Here is a 19,055-nt window from a genome sequence, read left to right as displayed (position 1 = left end):
ATCTTTGGAAGTAAAAATGTACCCTTTATAGAATTTTAGTTACAATTATATTAATATGTGGATGACCAAAACTGTGTTACGTCTGTATCTCAGTGCTTAACTGTGCAGAGAGAACCAGAGAGGAAAGCAGTGTAATAAACTGTGTTATTTTAAAGAGGTGGTACGTTGCTGTTGATGTCTCTGTACTCTTTGACGAATTATGTGCCTCAAGAACATGCTACATGATGAGCTCTGCAACTTCGGTAGGGAAAGTGTTGCTGAGAAGTGTGACCCAAAGTTCGTACATGAGTAGTAGTGTTGATGACAGTGATTTGTTCAAAGTCGCACAGAAGTATTTTGGCACACCTGCATGAAACGCAGGTGCAGAGAGAGTATTTTCTCTGGTGTATGTTCAGTGGACAATGAACGGAATAAGCTAACTGTTTAAAATGTAAATGTGTTGTTGATTGTGCTGTGCAACATGAAAAACGTGACATGTGTTACTACCATGAAAGAACCATCCATAAAAACATGTGGATGCTATGCCAAACTATTTTCAATGCTTATCTGTGGGTTACGCAAATTCTGTAGAGCTCTGTAAGACTTATTGTTGTCCTTTCAGTGTTTCAGCTGAGATTACAATCTTGTGTTCTTATGCCCCTTAAGGTAATTTAAGTAGATTTTACTCATAATTTTTGTAGATTTGTTAGGTTCCAGAGTAGGTAATGTTCGATTTACTTTTTCGTTGTTGTTGAGCTATATGAATGTTTGTTTACTTTTCTGTATACCTGTACTAAATAATAGTCATAGTTCAGCTTTATTAGTTTAGTCCTTGTATTGCTTGTGTGTGAATTTTAAGGGAAGTTTTTGTGTAGAGCACAGGTTGCAAACTTGTTAAAACTGTGAGAACATTAAAAAAAAAGTGCGATGTTTTAATGTAGCTGTGACTCCATCGTCTCCACCCTTCCATATCCTATGGCCCAACTAAATGTTACAACATAACAGCCAGTTCAGTCAGATAACGAACTGGATGTCTAGAAACAAAGTAAGAAGGAACACGGTTGAAAGTAAGAAAGTAAACTGTCAGGAATATAGTCACTCTAGTAAACCCACCCAAGTAATTTCATTAAATCGTAGTATATCTCCTTCCGCCGTCCGATCACCGAAGTTGTGCGATGTGTTAATGAAGCTGTGTGGTGATTGGTGTCTTTTCCCCGGCGAGAGGACGACAATTCCCGCTGATGCGGAAACAGTGGCTACCAGATTACCTACCTGATTACAGGAGCAGCTCTAATTGGATGCTTTAGTGGGTCACTATCCGGGTCTACTGAGTGCTGTTGGCAGGTTGAGTGCACTCAGCCGTTGTCAGGAAGACTGAGAAGTTACTTGACTGAGAAGTATCAGCACCGGTCACAAAAACTGACAGGGGCAGAGAGATGGTACGCTGACCACTTGCTCCTCCATACCCATCCGGTGACGCCTCAGGGGTGAGGATGGCACGGCGACCGGTCGATACCGTTGGGCCTTCAAGCCCATTCGGACGTTGCTTCTTTTATATGTCTTCTTCAGTGTGCTGTAAGAGATATCCCTAATAACAGGGCCACAAACAAAAAATAACACATCTTTCACACATGGCTACATTCTTGTCTTTCTGTTTACAGGAACAGCGCAACCTGTCACTCTGGACTAGCTTTGTGTTTTGAGTTGTGTGCGGAAAAAGGAAGATTCCGAAATTGACCACTGAGCTGAAATATGTGAAGCTTCTTAGATAAAATTCTTTTCTGCATCCATTGCTGAATGAAATGAGCAGTTGAAGCTTCTGCGTTATTTAATTCTGAAGCAGCTGAGTAAAACTGAACCTGCTGACCCTACTTTACTTATTCTTATCACGTCGACACTGACCCACAATATTCTAGCGCAACGTAATCTGACTGCTCAAGAAAGGATAACCTGACTTCCAATAATTAATTCAAAGGAATGGTCCTAACTAAACAGAAATCCTAACACAAAATGGCTCTGTGCACTATGGGACTTAACTTCTGAGGTCATCAGTCCCCTAGAACTTAGAACTACTTAAACCTAAATAACCTAAGGACATCACACACATCCATGCCAGGCGCAGGATTCGAACCTGCAACCGTCGCGATCGCGCGGTTCCTGACTGAAGCCCCCAGAACCGCTCTGCCACACCGGCCGGCATGATTGTTGCGGGTACATTATACTATGACTAGGAGTTTCGTAGGAAAATTCAGAGAAATAATACGAGGGGCGTTTGAAAAATTCGTGCAAAAATAAAAAACTACTAATGTGTTTGGGTAAGCCTTTTTTATTTTTCGACATAGTCTCCTTTTAGACTTAAACACTTCGTCAAACGCTCTTATAATTTGTTGATACCTTCCGAATAATGGGAGTTGTCCTAGTCTGCAAAATAGCTATTAGTTGCTGCAATCACCTCCTAATTTGAATAAAATATTTGTCCCGCCAGCCATTTCTTCAAAATGTGGAACAAATAGTAGTCCGAGGGAGCCAAGTCTGGAGAATAGGGGGATGTGAAACGAGTTGGAATCCTATTTCCACCCTAACTGCTGAGGTGTGTGCTGGTGCATTGTGGTGATGGAAAAGGCCTTTTTTGCGGTCCAATCACCGGCGTTTTCTTGCAGCTCGGTTTTCAAACGGTCCAGTAACGATGAATAATATTCACCTGTAATAATTTTACCCTTTTCCAAATAGTCGATGAGGATTATCCCCTGCTAACCTCAAAAGACAGTCACCATAACCTTTCCGGCCGAAGGAATGGTCTTCGACTTTTCTGGTGCAGATTCTCCCTTGGTAAACCATTGTTTAGATTGCTCTTTGGTCTCAGGAGTATAGTAATGTATCCATGTTTCATCCACAATGACGAAACGCTGTAAGTCCTGCGGATTCTTTCTGAACAGCTGCAAACCATCCTTCCAACACTTCACACGATTCCGTTTTTGGTCAAGCATGAGCAGTGGCGGAACCCATCTTGCGGATAGCTTTCTCATATCCAAATGTTTATGCAAAATATTATGTACCCATTCATTCGAGATGCCCACAGCACTAGCAATCTCACGCACCTTACCTCTTCTGTCATCCCTCACCATATCTTTGATTTTATCAATGATTTCTGGAGTCGTAACCACCACAGGGCGTCCAGAACGTTCAGCAAGAATTGTGCCCAAATGGCCACTCCGAAAATTTTGAAGCCGGCCGAAGTGGCCGTGCGGTTAAAGGCGCTGCAGTCTGGAACCGCAACACCGCTGCGGTTGCAGGTTCGAATCCTGCCTCGGGCATGGATGTTTGTGATGTCCTTAGGTTAGTTAGGTTTAACTAGTTCTAAGTTCTAGGGGACTAATGACCTCAGCAGTTGAGTCCCATAGTGCTCAGAGCCGTGTGTGTGAAAATTTTGAAACCACTTGCAAACTGTTCTAATAGAAGGTTCAGAGTCACTGTAATGTTTATCAGGCTTCTCTTTAGTCTCCTGAGGCGTTTTGCCTTCATAAAGTAATTCTTAATCACCACACGAAATTCCTTTTCGTCCATTTTTTGACAATCACTCAACTTCCATGATTCACACGAATGCCAAACACAAAGAAATAGACCAATATGGCTGAAACTTGGTGTGCGTTCTTTCCAAAGATGCTGCTAACTAAACATGACCTCAATACGCGCCAGTGGTGCCATCTCTCGGACTTTGCACGGACTTTTCAAACGCCCCTCGTAAGTCCCGAGAATGTCTTCCTGATGAGGACCAACACAGGCACAGAAAAGTCTGCTCTTAATGCCGTCTAAGTTCACAGAGGAAACAATGGTGGAAGCTGGGAATAGTGGTGTCGATCCCTACAATAGGCTTCGAGAGCGTCTTGTACCGATGAGGTATCACCAAGCTGGAAACGAGGAGAGACTGTTGAAGCCGGAAGAACTGGCTCGTGCTTTTCCTTTTATTTTTTTTTACTGTATTGGTGGATGGTAAACATGTTTCATTGTACAATGTCATTCCAAAGACATCACTGGAGTGCACGTTAAAAGTGTGGCGGTGGGGCTTGAAGTCCCATACCACCCTCCGACGGTGGAAGTTCAAGCTGCAGGCAACATGTAACATAACAACTGGCTACCTTATTTTTGTTGTTGTGGTCTTCAGTCCTGAGACTGGTTTGATGCAGCTCTCCATGCTACTCTATCCTGTACAAGCCTCTTTATCTCCCAGTACCTACTGCAACCTACATCCTTCTGAATCTGCTTAGTGTATTCATCTCTTGGTCTCCCTCTACGATTTTTACCCTCCACGCTGCTCTCCAGTACTAAATTGGTGATCCCTCGATGCCTCAGAACATGTCCTACCAACCGATCCCTTCTTCTAGTCAAGTTGTGCCACAAACTCCTCTTCTCCCCAATTCTATTCAATACCGCCTCATTAGTTATGTGATCTACCCATTCTTCTGTAGCACCACATTTCGAAAGCTTCTATTCTCTTCTTGTCTAAACTATTTATCGTCCATGTTTCACTTCCATACATGGCTACACTCCACACAAATACTTTCAGAAACGACTTCCTGACACTTAAATCTATACTCGATGTTAACAAATTTCTCTTCTTCAGAAACGCTTTCCTTGCCATTGCCAGTCTACATTTTATATCTACTTCGACCATCATCAGTTATTTTGCTCCCCAAATAGCAAAACTCCTTTACTTCTTTAAGTGTCTCATTTCCTAATATAATTCCCTCTGCATCGCCCGACTTAATTCGACTACATTCCATTATCCTCGTTTTGCTTTTGTTGATGTTCATCTTATACCCTCCTTTCAAGACACTGTCCATTCCGTTCAACTGCTCTTCCAAGTCCTTTGCTGTCTCTGACAGAATTACAATGGCATCGGCGAACCTCAAAGTTTTTATTTCTTCTCCATGGATTTTAATACCTACTCCGAATTTTTCTTTCGTTTCCTTTACTGCTTGCTCAATATACAGATTGAATAGCATCGGGGAGAGGCTACAACCATGTCTCACTCCCTTCCCAACCAATGCTTCCCTTTCATGTCCTTCGACTCTTATAACTGCCATCTGCTTTCTGTACAAATTGTAAATAGCCTTTCGCTCCCTGTATTTTACCCCTGCCACCTTCAGAATTTGAAAGAGAGTATTCCAGTCAACATTGTCAAAAGCTTTCTCTAAGTCTACAAATGCTAGAAACGTAGGTTTGCCTTTCCTTAATGTTTCTTCTAAGATAAGTCGTAGGGTCAGTATTGCCTCATGTGTTCTAACATTTCTACGGAATCCTAGCTGATCTTCCCCGACGTCGGCTTCTACCAGTTTTTCCATTCGTCTGTAAAGAATTCGCGTTAGTATTCTGCGGCTGTGACTTATTAAACTGATAGTTCGGTAATTTTCACATCTGTCAACACCTGCTTTCTTTGGGATTGGAATTATTATATTGTTCTTGAAGTCTGAGGGAATTTCACCTGTCTCATACATGTTGCTCACCAGATGGTAGAGTTTTGTCAGTACTGGCTCTCCCAAGGCTGTCAGTAGTTCTAATGGAATGTTGTCTATTCCCGGGGCCTTGTTTCGACTTAGGTCTTTCAGTGCTCTGCCAAACTCTTCACGCAGTATCATATCTTCCATTTCATCTTCACCTACCTCCTCTTCCATTTCCATAATATTGTCCTCAAGAACATCGCCCCTGTATAGACCCTCTATGTACTCTTTCCACCTTTCTGCTTTCCCTTCATTGCTTATAACTGGGATTCCATATGAGCTCTTGATATTCATGCAAGTGGTTCTCTTTTTTCCAAAGGTCTCTTTAATTTTCCTGTAGGCAGTATCTACCTTACCCTAGTGAGATAAGCCTCTACATCCTTACATTTGTCCTCTAGCCATCCCTGCTTAGCAATTTTCCAGCTCCTGTCGATATCGTTTTTGAGACGTTTGTATTCCTTTTTGCCTGCTTCACTTGTTGCATTTTTATATTTTCTCCTTTCATCAATTGAATTCAATATTCAGGCTTTCCCGGCGATCTAATGACATTTTGGGTTGGCGGGTGTTCTGCCGGATATCAGCGTCGTACTTGCACGATATTTCGGTCACGTCGCTCGCAACCTTCATCAGGTGCGACCTGAGAAGGTCGCACCTGATGAAGGTTGCGAGCGACGTGACCGAAATATCGTGCAAGTACGACGCTGATATCTGGCAGAACACCTGACAACCCAAAACTCAATATTTCTTCTGTTACCCAAGGATTTCTACTAGCCGTCGTCTTTTTACCTACTTGATCCTCTGCTGCGTTCACTATTTCATTCCTCAAAGCTATCCAATCTTCTTCTACGGTATTTCGTTCCCGCATTCCTGTCAATTGTTCCCTTATGCTCTCCCTGAAACTCTGTACAATCTCTGGTTCTTTCAGTTTATCCAGGTCCCATCTCCTTAATTTCCCACCTTTTTGCAGTTTCTTCAGTTTTAATCTACAGTTCATAACCAATAGATTGTGGTCAGTTTTGTGGCGGTGTTCGTAGCGACAATCAATTCGCTGCAGAAACGGCTTACGAAGTCACCGCCACACTTTTAATAGCGGGCCGACCGGTCCGCTGGAACAGTGAACAGAAAGATGAAAGCCCAAACACTCAGATTAAATAAAAGTCGGTACTTATCTTTATTAACGAAGATACAGAAACAAGGTCGTGAACTCCGTGTCTACGGAAATCTGTCTAGTTCGAGTCGGAGCGGCTAGGTCAGCGTCGGCTGACGACAAACAACAACTCTGCTGCCATGAACACACAACTGACTAGCAAGTACACAATTCGGTGGCGAGTATACAACTGAGCGGCGAATACAGAAATGTCCTAGCGCTCGCGACTCCAGCGCTTAAGAAGCCAGGAGCCAGCGGTGGCGCGCGCAGACTTGCGGCGATTTCCTGTATCGCTGGCGCTGCTTATGCGGACAGCGTCCGGACTTTGATGCTGCCAACCTTTTGGCAGCGGGCTCGGTTGGCATTACTGGCTAGGATATAACACTCCTCCCCCCCAAATCGCCGCACCGTCGTTGAATAATGACGTGGCGAGCGTCGACGGCGGGGGAGGGGTCTGGCCGCAGGCGTAGCAGAAGAGACCGGGGCGGAGACTGTTGTCGGTGGCAGTCCCCGGTCCGCACCCCAGCATTGTCCGCGCGGGGCCTCGGGAAACACCGACTGAAAACCGAGGTCAGGGTGCACGCCTGTGACCATGGGCGCAGCTTCTGGTACTGGACGCGACGGGGCGTCGGGACCCACGAAGAGAGGCAGCGTCTCCTGACGCTGCGTTGACGGCTGCTGAGTGGGCGCCGGACAAGGCGCTGCGGTGTCAGACTCCTTGGGGGTGCCCAAGGAAAGCGGCTGCAGGACAGGCTGCACAGCCACCGCTTGGGAAGGCGGCCCGGCTGAGGGGTCGACGTCCATCAGCTCCGAAGGCGGTGGCGACTGAAGAGGGACCGCAGGCGCCGGAGCGACCACCTGGGGCGCTCCCGGATGAAGCTGCGTGGGAGGCAGCAACGGGACGGGCTGTCGGCGTGGTAGCGGCGACGGCTGCTGCTGCTGCCCTGGGGGCGGCAGCGAAGTCGGAAGGCGCGGCTGGAACCCGCCGCGGACCAAATCTGTGGACAAAGAACGAGCGGCAGAATCCGGGCGGCCAGCGCGGCGCAACTGGTTCTGATGCCTCCTGTGCACCCCAGTAGCACCTTGAACAGTATAAAAACCGCGACCCTGGACACTTATCACGGTACCACGTTCCCAACGACGGCGACCGTGATAAACTCTGAAAAAAACGGCGTCGTTGCGCTGAAAACGCGTGCGATGCTCAGAAGCGGCGGGTCGATCCGGGGGGTGCAACAACCGTAGTAGGGTGCGATGACGACGGCCGTGGAGAAGCTCCGTAGGCGAAGGGCCGTCGCGTGGCGTGGTCCGGTACGATGACAAGAACGTGATGAGGGCCTGCTGACGAGAGTGCGTAGCACGAAGGCGGTCCATATGATCCTTGAATGTGCGGACAAAACGTTCCGCTGCACCATTCGATTGAGGGTGGAACGGCGGAGTAAGAACATGGCGAATGCCATTGGCAGAACAAAAACTTTCAAATTCAGCAGAGGTAAATTGTGGACCATTGTCAGACACTAAAACTTCTGGAAGACCCTCAATACAAAAAATTGAAGTCAACGCCTGTATAGTTTGTGCAGACGTTGTAGACTGCATGGGCACAACAAACGGAAAATTACTAAATGCATCTATCACGATGAGCCAACGAGAATTCCAATATGGACCAGCGAAATCAATATGTACTCGCTGCCAGGGACCGGCAGGGCGTGCCCACTCAAAATAGCGTTGAGGCGGAGCAGCTTGGTGTTCGGCACACGTCGAACAATCTGTAGACATCTGCGTAATCTGCTTATCAATGCCGATCCATGTACAATGACGGCGGGCAAGCTGCTTGGTGCGGACCACTCCCCAATGACCTTGATGCAACAAGTCGAGGACCTTGGATTGGAGCACTTGGGGAACCACTACACGAAGCTGGTCATTCTCGGTGCGTAACAGCAAAACTCCGTGCGAAACAGACAACAGATGACGTCGCGGATAATAGCGACGAACCACAGGATCCGATATGTCCTTTGCCTTGGACGGCCAACCACGTTGAACAAAACGTAATAGTGAACTCAGATGAGGATCCGTAGCTGTCTCACGTGCCACCTGACGATAATCAATCGGAAAATCCCGGAGGGATTGATGCTCATCGGCGTCAATCTGATGGCAAGAGTCGTCAGAGGAATCGAAGACATCATCCGCAGCAATCGGTAATCTAGAAAGCGCGTCAGCGTTTGCATGCTGAGCTGTATGGCGATACAGTATCTCATACTGGTATTGTGATAACAAAAGAGCCCAACGTTGTAGTCTCTGAGCTGTCCGCTGAGGAACTGGTTTAGACGGATGAAACAGTGACGTCAGGGGCTTGTGATCTGTTACTAAATAGAATGGTCTACCATAGAGGTAGGGATGGAATTTTGTGACACCGAACACAATAGCCAACGCTTCCTTGTCCAATTGGCTATAATTACACTGAGCTTTGTTGAGCAATTTAGATGCGAACGCAATAGGACGTTCGGTGTGACCGACTCGGTGAGACAACAGAGCACCGAGGCCGAAAGAAGAGGCATCACAAGCTAACACCAGAGGCTTGTTAGGGTCGTAATGGACCAGACAACGATCATTCAATAAAGCCTCTTTAAGCTGCTGAAAGGTTGATTGGCAATCAGCTGACCACACAAACGGAACATTCTTACGGCGGAGACGATGCAACGGTGCAGCAATCTGTGATGCATTAGGTATAAACCTAATATAATATGTCAATTTGCCAAGAACTGCTTGCAATTCCTGCAGATTGCGAAGGGCGGGCAAATCACGAATGGCTGCTAAATGTGACTGGGAGGGATGAATGCCTTGAGCATTAATAACATGTCCCAGATACTCCAACTCCGTAAGGAAAAATGAACATTTATCGATGTTGCAACGTAGGCCTGCCTGATACAACACTTTAAACGAACACTCCAAATTACGGAAATGTTCAGCAGGCGTCCGACAACAATATCGTCTAAATAGTTGCAACACGATGGCACATTAGCCAGAAGTTGTGACAAAAAACGCTGAAAAACAGCTGGAGCTGACGCACAACCAAAAGGCAAACGCAGAAAACGGAACAACCCCAACGACGTATTTATGACAAAATACTGTTGTGATTGCTCGTCGAGGGGCAATTGCAAATATGCTTCACGGAGATCAATTTTGGAAAAGAAACGAGCTTCCCCTAACTTATCCATCAGCTCGTCCGGTCTAGGCAAAGGAAAAGAATCAATGACAGTCTGAGGATTAACTGTCGACTTAAAATCAGCACACAAACGTAACTTGCCAGACGGTTTCTTTATAATAACTAAGGGAGAAGCCCACTGGCTCGCTGAGACGGGTTGAATAACACCGTTGTTTTGCCAACGACGAAGTTCATCTTCTACAGGCGCCCGGAGGGCGTGAGGCACTGGACGAGCACGACAAAATCGAGGCTGAGCATTATCTTTTAACGTAATATGAGCGGCAAAGTTCGCAGCACAACCTAGTTCGTCTTTAAATATGTCACTGTATCGTTTACACAAATCGGTTATGCTGTCTTGAGGAACAACAACAGAATTAATTTGCAACACATTGTCTTGGATAGACAGGCCAAACAAGTCAAAACAGTCTAATCCGAAAATGTTTACACTGTCTGTAGCGCGGAGCACTGTGAATGAAACTGTTTTTGTATTGCCACGGAATGTGGCTGGCACGCTACATACACCTAACACAGGAATGTGCCACTATAAGTAGCCAAAGAATGTTTTGCCGCTGAAAGTTTAGGGCGGCCGATAGCCGCATACGTAGCACTATTTATGAGAGTCACAGACGCACCAGTGTCTAATTGAAAATTGAAGGTCTTATCCTGGATGCGTAGCTTCACAAATAGTTTATTACACTGTCTCTGGATCGGTGCAGTGGAGGCGGAAGACACAAAATCAGCGCGTTTACCGCGTGTTCGCTGCTTACGACAACTCGTGGGTTGGGCGGGTGGAACAACAACTCCCGCTTCACTTGCAGTCTGTACATTACTGTTTACAGCGTTTGAATTACGCTTGGGTCGCATAGCAGAGGGCTGGGTGGGTGGCTTATTGCGAACAAGTTTATTACCCACACGAACCGTGGAAGAGTCTTTAAACGCGACCTTCTGGGCGGGCTGGCTTTGAAGAACATGAATATCCATGGGCTGGGCAGCACTAGAAGTGTTCTTGCGTTTACGCAAACAAACAGTCTGGATGTGTCCTTTCCTTTGACAAAAGTGACAAACCGCGTTTCTTAACGGGCAACGTTCACGAGGATGAGCAAGAACACACTTAGGGCAAGACTTAACTCTATCATTTTGCACACGCGGCTGACGAATGTGTTTAACATGACGCGGCCGGCTAGTGTTTACAGTCTGAATCTGCCAGGAAGCTTTACATCCTCAGGGCACCTTCCATCGCAGTACACGAAATTAATCTCGATCAAAGCACAGTTAGCTTACGACTGTTTGCTAACTGATGACTAACGTTGCTACAGTGTACGGCATTTTAAATGAGGTTCACTTTTAAACGTGATCACGGGACACTGGTTATCTTGCCTTTTGACCGAGGCTTGTGCACTCGGCCAGTGTAAGATCCGTGGGTATAGAGCGACGTGTTATGGTTGTTTTGTGGTGGTACGCTGGACGTGTGGATGTTTTCGTTAAAAACGAGAGTCATATCGATTTTGTTTTGCTGTGCGAGCATGACTGATTTTGTATCTATCATTGTACAGAAGATGATCTTGTTATTTTTATACTGTGAGCCTGACTGATGTCGTATTGGCGTTTTATGTTCTTGTTTTACCTGGTGACAGTGGGCTTTATTCTCCATCACATTTTACTGGAAATTGTAGGAAGAAATTATCGTGGATACTACTTTAGATGGTTGACTGTAGCTTTGATACAGCATTTTAGTGCTTTTCACTGTAATATGATGTTTCTTTGCACACAGCACCATCGTAAACCTACGGTTTGAATGTTTTGCAAATTTGATTTATTTATGTTTTCCTCAGGACTCAGTGAATTGTCTAGACACCTTCCGTGAGTGAATCGCTGTAGGTGATGTGATACCATGAAGTACACACTAGTTCACTTCCTAGTTCCGTGGTTCATTATTCCCTGTGGTTTAGTGTACATCGCCCGTCGTGTCTGTAGCTCACAAAAATTTCCTATAACGTCTATTTTAACATTTTCAGTAATGAAAGAAAATCAAATAGTTCGTTGCCACTGATTGCACCACATAAAAATGATCACCTCATAAAAAATGAAAAACTTTTCGTGCTGAACATGTGCCATCAAAGTCATGGATATTACAGCACGACCTTTCCTAGTTTCCTTTTTGGTTTCTATTTATCAAACAAGGGGAAGTACGGTAAGATAACGAGACGTTCCATTTTTTCAACTGTTGTCGAGAATTATGTTTCTCGAAGTTCTACATTTGAAACAGAACACGTGCGCCATTAATTTATATGCACATCTGGAATAGTTCTTTCTTTCCCATGGGTAGATCATGCATATGAGCTATTTTTCCAATTTAAGATCGAAATTCTCTTATTTCGAGTTAACGAAATATCTTCGATCTATTCTTTGCGAATCAATGTACCACCTTCAGCGTTGAAGAATAACTTTCTTCTCATACAGAAATCACCTTAGGTCTGTTGCTTCAGATTTACACCCAGAATATATAAAATAGTTCATTAAACTGCAACATTAGTTAAAACTGTTTGTATAAAACCACATTTTTAAAATGACTTTTACGGGGACTTACGAATCATACAATTTATGGACATTCCTTTCATCACAGAATGTATGCTGGACGAATAGAGGAGAGTGCACTGCTGAGGAAAAAAAATAAAACCCGATATCTTGCTCCGCTCGCCATCGACCATAAATTACAGAAGCTCACTTCCGATTTCCTTACTTTCGGAGGGAAAATACATTTAAAGCTCGTAGCTTCCCCGGGACGAGATAAATCACGAGAGTCGAAGCAAAACAGTGGGAAGGACCGGGGAGGAGACACTGAAACACAAAGAGTGCACTTCGAGCGGCGGATAGACCCGTCGGCCCTGCGGAGCGGGCAAACCGCAACTGGGAGTCAGCTTGGCTGTGTTGACATCTGCGCTGTTATTTCCGGAACAGTGGCGCCACGCGCGGCCGGATTTTGTACTTCCGCCAGAGATTTTACTGCAAGTCACTCCGTTCGAAATAAGAAAGCTAAACTCAACGTCTCGTACGTATGCCGTCGTTCTGCTCTCGTTATAAATATGTGGAAATATGTAATGTAATCAAGTGCCGCACGAAGAAATAACCTAGAAACGTGCATGAGGACGGCTTTTCCCGATGTGAGCGAATGACCAGGCACGAAATACCGCATGTAATTATCAACATCTTTCGTAACGAACTGTTTTTCGATCTAGAAAGAAAATATCTTTCATTACAAACAGATGATGATGTTTCATTTTCATAAAACGAAACGCGGTCGGTGACAAAAACACGCATTTGCTTCTCTTTGGAAAGCGAGATAATCCTGAAACAGTAGTCTGTTCAATTTATTAAGTGAGGAGCTGCAGAACAGTAAGGTCATTACCTTACTAAAAAGCACATCCTAGGTACAAAACGAACGTGTACTATCTTCTCTTATGTTGTTCCAAGACCCCCAGCATTTCTTGTTTCACCAGTTATCGACGGCACTTGAAAATTACATCCTCTCATCGAAAAAGTCTATAGTTAGTGGAATAACATGGTAGATAATCGATTTTTCCCTAATAACCGTATGCCCAAACACTTTCTCTTTGCGAGCAATCATTTTCCAAAATCTCTGAGCCGTGCTGCGGCTCGTTTTGGTGCTGTTCGTAGGTTTCCACCCTCTGTTGGAGGCCAGACGGTATCGTTTACTTGGCATGGTTGCAGTTGTTTGTCTTATTCTCATGATGACTGGCGCCACTCGGTTTCGCAAGCGCTGCCTGTCCGCTAGTGGCAGCAGCCGCGGTTATCGATATGTAGTAACTGTTGCCCTATCTTTGGGCGACATCGTTGTTTTTCTGGGTCGTGTGAGTGGGCCAGTTCGGTTGGGGACTCAGGAGGAGCCAGTTCTGCACAGTGCGCGAACACGTCGGGACTGCTGGTGGCATGCGTGGACTGCCGGATGGAAGGGCTGTGGTCACGAGGGTGCACGGCCTCGTCGTAAACTGGATCCAGCAAGCTATAAGTTGATTGCATTTCAATCCAAATAAAGAAACCCCCAATATTTTGATATCTCGCGATTCTCCAGTGACTTGGGTTCGTGTTGCTGCTCATAGTGTCGCCGAGGCGAAGAACAGCGAGTGGAGTGCTTGGGGAAGGCGGGTCTGATTAGCTTCCCTCGACTTCTTATTACTATTTACTGCATTCAACTTGTTACTAATTGTTAAGTTCAATCAGTGGTAATTTTTCTTGTCTGGTGCCCGTTAACGCCCCAGTTACCTGCCCTGGGGGTTAGTGTGTGTAACGGCGGTGTACGTTTCCTCGCCTTGCCGCTGCTGTCCGGTGAGGCGCGTAGTTTTGACAGTTTTCTTGATAGTAGGCTGGTTGGTGATTCTTCAACTCTGGTGTTAGAGGTTCCATTCTCGTTCCGGGCGCTCTAAACACAGTATTCTGGGGACGTAGTGCAGACCGCTGGTTCCGGCTTTGACGTATTGTTCCATCGTTACATGTGGTTTATCGGACGTCAGGTAGCTTTAGCAATATTACCATTAGTCATTCGTTAGACCGCCACAAGTCTGAGTTACCATCCTGTGAAGTGAATGCAACTCTTGGCTGCCGATCCCATCGCTCGCGAAAGTGTTAGTTGCCAGACCCTCTCAGAGGTCGATTCCTGGAGCACTGTCTGTGGCCCCTTGGTTCTTGTAAGACATGTGTGTTCTAAAAGGAGGTCTGATGGCCAGTAGTTCAGTGTAACGCTACTTCAGCCCACGCCTTCTGCGGGTATAATCTTCCTCAGTACCCTTTAAGGGACTTATGTACAGGTAATTGTGTTTTATTATTGTATTGTTTATTACAATACCTTGTAATGCCTACATTACAGGTTATATATGTCCAATTAATAGTCTGGTCGCCTTCTGGAATAAATCTAGCAGTGTAGTCTTCACTGGATGTTACGGGTTGTGTTACAAAGTGTACCATCATCTTATTTAACCCGTTTGGTGTTCAGTTACTTGTTTTTTCTTTTTTTTAAATTAACCATTGCTATTGTATTTGCTGTTTTACAGCAGGTTTCTAAATTTTTTATATTATTGCCGTTTCCGGCGTGTAAGGCCCTCAGTCGTCATTGTGGTCATTTGCCTTAAAGTTCTGATTTGGTATTTGTATTTTAGCAGTAATCCTTAAAACCTTATTTACTGCCATTCCTGGCGTTTGATGCCGTTTGCTGTGTTTGTGGCGACTTACCGTTAATACTTCAATACCTGTAAGTTGTAAATTGCAGCAGGTTCTTAAAGAATTATTAATTTATTGCCATTCTTGGCGTGTAAGGCCTTCAGCCGTGATTGTGGTCACTTGCCTTAAAATTCTAATTTGGTATTTGTATGTAAGCAGTAAGCCTTTAAAACCTTATTTACTGCCATTCCTGGCGACTGATGCCGTCTGCTGTGTTTGTGGTGACTTGCCTTTAATATTTCAACACCTGTTATCTGTAAGTTGCAGCGAGTTTTAAACATTCTTAATTTATTGCCGTTCCTGGCGTGTTAGGCCTTCTGCCCAGGCACAGTGGCTTGCTATTAAAATATCATCTGTAATGGTGATTTGCTAAATTGCAACTCACTGCAAAACGCTATTATTTACGCAGTTGTTTATTCCTTCGTTAATAACGTGCGGTATTTTTATTTATTGTTGAGTTTGGAATTGCTGGTTTAAAATAAATTGTATGTAACAGTAAAAGGCAACCAATAGTAACCGATTACGGCCCCGTCCACAATCGTAACCGAATCCTGCGTACCCTTGACTACCCGGTGTCAAAATCATTTCGCTATCTAAAACCGTTGATGAAATATGATGAATGAATGTTTCTCTCTGGGTTTATCACTGGCGTGGCGTGGTCACAAATGACTGGTCTACATCAGATAAATTTTCTCAAGATTGATGACAGAGAGGGATATGTGCCCAAGTCTAAAGAAAAATTCAATATGTTAACTAAATTTCATACATAACAGCACATTATGCACTAAGCGCGAAAACAAAATCATAGCGATCCCTGTTCGTCACTGCAAACTGTTTCGAATTTCGTGCATTGTCTTACTTCCATGTAAGTATCACAGTAACTATGACCATTAACGAAATGCCGGCCGGTGTGGCCGAGCAGTTCTAGGCGCTTCAGTCTGGAACCGCGTGACCGCTACGGTCGCAGGTTCGAATCCTGCCTTGGGCATGAATATGTGTGATGTCTTTAGGTTAGTTAGGTTTAAGTAGTTCTAAGTTCTAGGGGACTGATGACCTCAGATGTTAAGTCGCATAGTGCTCAGAGCCATTTGAACCATTAACGAAATGATGGGCACATCATCATGAACCTGACATATAAAGCTATAAGTAATGTAAAAATAGAACTTTTTACCGAATAGTTACTGTAAAATGTTTCCGAGAAAGACTGAAGGGCGTGTGCCTCGATTTTCTCATCACCGGCCGGACGGAAGGTGGGACACACTGTCACCCTCCCCTTTCGAACAAATGAGTCAACTGGCCCAGCGCTTTGGACGATAATTGGTCACTGCGCATCGGCCAGCGTATCCTGCCAGGACTGTACATATACCTCGTGGTTCTAACAAGGGAACCTCCTCGTCGCACCCCCCTCAGAGTTAGTTATAAGTTGGCTCAGTGGATAGGCCTTGAAAAACTGAACACAGATCAATCGAGAAAACAGGAAGAAGTTTTGTGGCACTATGAAAAAATAAGCAAAATATAGAAACTGAGTAGTCCATGCACAAAATATGTAACATCAAGGACAGTCTGAGCTCAGGATTGCAGTGGTCCCGTGGTTAGCGTGAGCAGCTGCGGAATGAGAGGTACTTGGTTCAAGTCTTCCTTCGAGTGAAAAGTTTAATTTTTTTTATTTTCAGTTCATGTGACAAACTCTTACGTTTTCATCACTTTTTTGGGAGTGATTATCATATCCACAAGAAAACCTAAATCGGGAAAGGAAGAAGAATCTTTTTACCCATCCGCCAAGTGTGTAAGTTAGGTGGGTCGACAACATATTCCTGTCATGTGACGCACATGCCGTCACCAGTGTCGTATAGAATATATCAGACGTGTTTTCCTGTGGAGGAATCGGTTGACCTATGACCTTGCGATCAAGTGTCTTCGGGTCCCATTGGAGAGGCACGTCCTTTCGTCTACTAATCGCACGGTTTTGCGGTGCGGTCGCAAAATACAGACACTAAACTTATTACAGTGAACAGTAAACTAATTACAATGAACAGAGACGTCAATGAACGAACGGACAGATCATAACTATGCGAAAATAAAGAAAGTAAAATTTTCACTTGAGGAAGGACTTGAACCAAGGACCTCCCCTTCTGCAGCTACTGACGCTAACCACGAGACCACGGCGCTCCTGCATTAACGTTATCCTTGATATTGGATGTCTTGAGCATGGACTACTTAGTTTGTATATTTTGCTTATTTTTTTCATAGTTTCACACAACTTCTTCCTGTTTTCTCGATTGATATGTGTTCAGTTTTTCAAGGCCTATCCACTGTGCCAACTTATAACTAAATCTGAGGGGGGTGCGACGGGGAGGTTCCCTTGTAAGCACGGTGCTGGCTTCTTCTCCGTGGTGTGCGCTCACTCCCCGGACAGACCCTCGACTGTTGTGGCCACGAGAGGAAGGCACTTGTCTCCGGGCACACAATGAGCCAGATATACGACCGTCACAGCGACTCACTGCCCGCAAAAAGGAAGCGCCGGCGCGGAGATGTATAGCGGCGAGAGCGCACCCGGGCGAGTCGCGTCGAAGGCGCGATTTATTGGGTGCCTGGCTGTCGCTGAGCTCGTGCGCACCACTCGTGGTTGCATCGCCGCTTTGTGGTTGACCGCAGCTTGCGCCGGACTGGCTGCTCAGACGCCAGCGACGGTAGCTGTGTCTTGTGTAGACGGGACAGGCGCAGGAGATTTTCACGCGAAAGAACAGAAGACGCCGGATTAGGTGGCATATTTCTTCCATATGAAACATCGTTGGTCCATTTATGATTACAGTGATGAGCCAAAACATTATGAGAAATAATGATTTATGGGCATTGGAGAATGGACCAAGGTATAATTCCCTGCCCAAATTTCCGAGAATGCACGTTTGGAGCATAGCATTCTATGGTAGTGCAACATAAACTGTGGGATAACCGGAACAGAAGATAACTGAAGCTTTGACATGTGGTGCGACAGGTGGATGTCGAAATTTAGGTGAACTGTTAGGTAAGGAATGAGAATGTTCAGCACAGAAGCGGAGAGGAAAGGAATATATGGAAAACGCTGGCATAAGGAAGGGGCAGAGTGATAGGACATATGTTAAGACACTAGGGAATAACTATCATGATACTAGACCGAGCGACGGAGGGAGCCGGCCGGGGTGGCCGAGCGGTTCTATGCGTAACAGTCTGGAACCGCGCGACTGCTACGGTCGCAGGTTCGAATCCTGCCTCGGGCATGGATGTGTGCGATGTCCTTAGGTTAGTTAGGTTTAAGTAGTTCTAAGTTCTAGGGGACTGATGACCTCAGATGTTAAGTCCCATAGTGCTCAGGGCCATTTGAACCATTGGCAGAGGAAAACTGTAGAGGATGACAGAGAATGGAATACGTCCAGCAAATGATTGAGGACGTAAGTTGGCACAGGAGAAGAATTCGTGGTGGGACGCGTCAAACGAAGACAGCAGACTTCATCAGAGGCGTCAACGACTCAGAAAATTCTTACAGCATGGAAACAAGCTGGGTAACCCACCTGTTCAGATCAGAGCAGGCCTCACAAGACATCGCTGACATCACAATGTAACATTATCAGTGATCAGTTTGCTATTGTTTAGTAACATACCTATAGCATTTAGAAGGGCTGTAGAGTTGGAGATTGCATTGTTGGTTCAGGGAAACAAAGGCGTGGCTTACGTCACATGAATAGGAAGATTTTCTTCGTCTGTGCGTGTTAGCACAATTCAGTCACGAACGGTGAATGTCGTGCCCATGTACCCCTTGAGTACAGGTAAGCGTGATGAGGGCGTGCATTTTTGTGTCGTGTTTGTGGATCTGATGAAGATGAGTGAGAGAGGTGGGGGTGGAGGGGAGGGGGGGCATGGTGCAGTCAGAGGTTGCAGAGCAACAAACGACTCAGCATACGAAAGTGACATTTTTAAAAAATTTGCACGTCTAGTTTCCTAGGACCAAAATGAGGCAAGCATG

General features: G+C 45.3%; 1 protein-coding gene across 1 annotated transcript in view; it reads right to left on the bottom strand.

Moving 5' to 3' along the window:
• The window catches only part of LOC126416874 (uncharacterized), a 197,771-nt gene that overhangs the window by 23,207 nt on the left and 155,509 nt on the right, over positions 1-19,055 (bottom strand). The window contains exon 2 of the mRNA XM_050084757.1: positions 7,247-7,622. Coding sequence (XP_049940714.1) covers positions 7,247-7,622 — 376 coding nt within the window. The remainder of the gene's footprint in view (positions 1-7,246; positions 7,623-19,055) is intronic.

Source organism: Schistocerca serialis, chromosome 8, assembly GCF_023864345.2.
Source record: "Schistocerca serialis cubense isolate TAMUIC-IGC-003099 chromosome 8, iqSchSeri2.2, whole genome shotgun sequence".
Classification (NCBI taxonomy): Eukaryota; Metazoa; Arthropoda; class Insecta; order Orthoptera; family Acrididae; genus Schistocerca; species Schistocerca serialis.
This window is presented reverse-complemented; position numbering and strand designations above follow the sequence as displayed.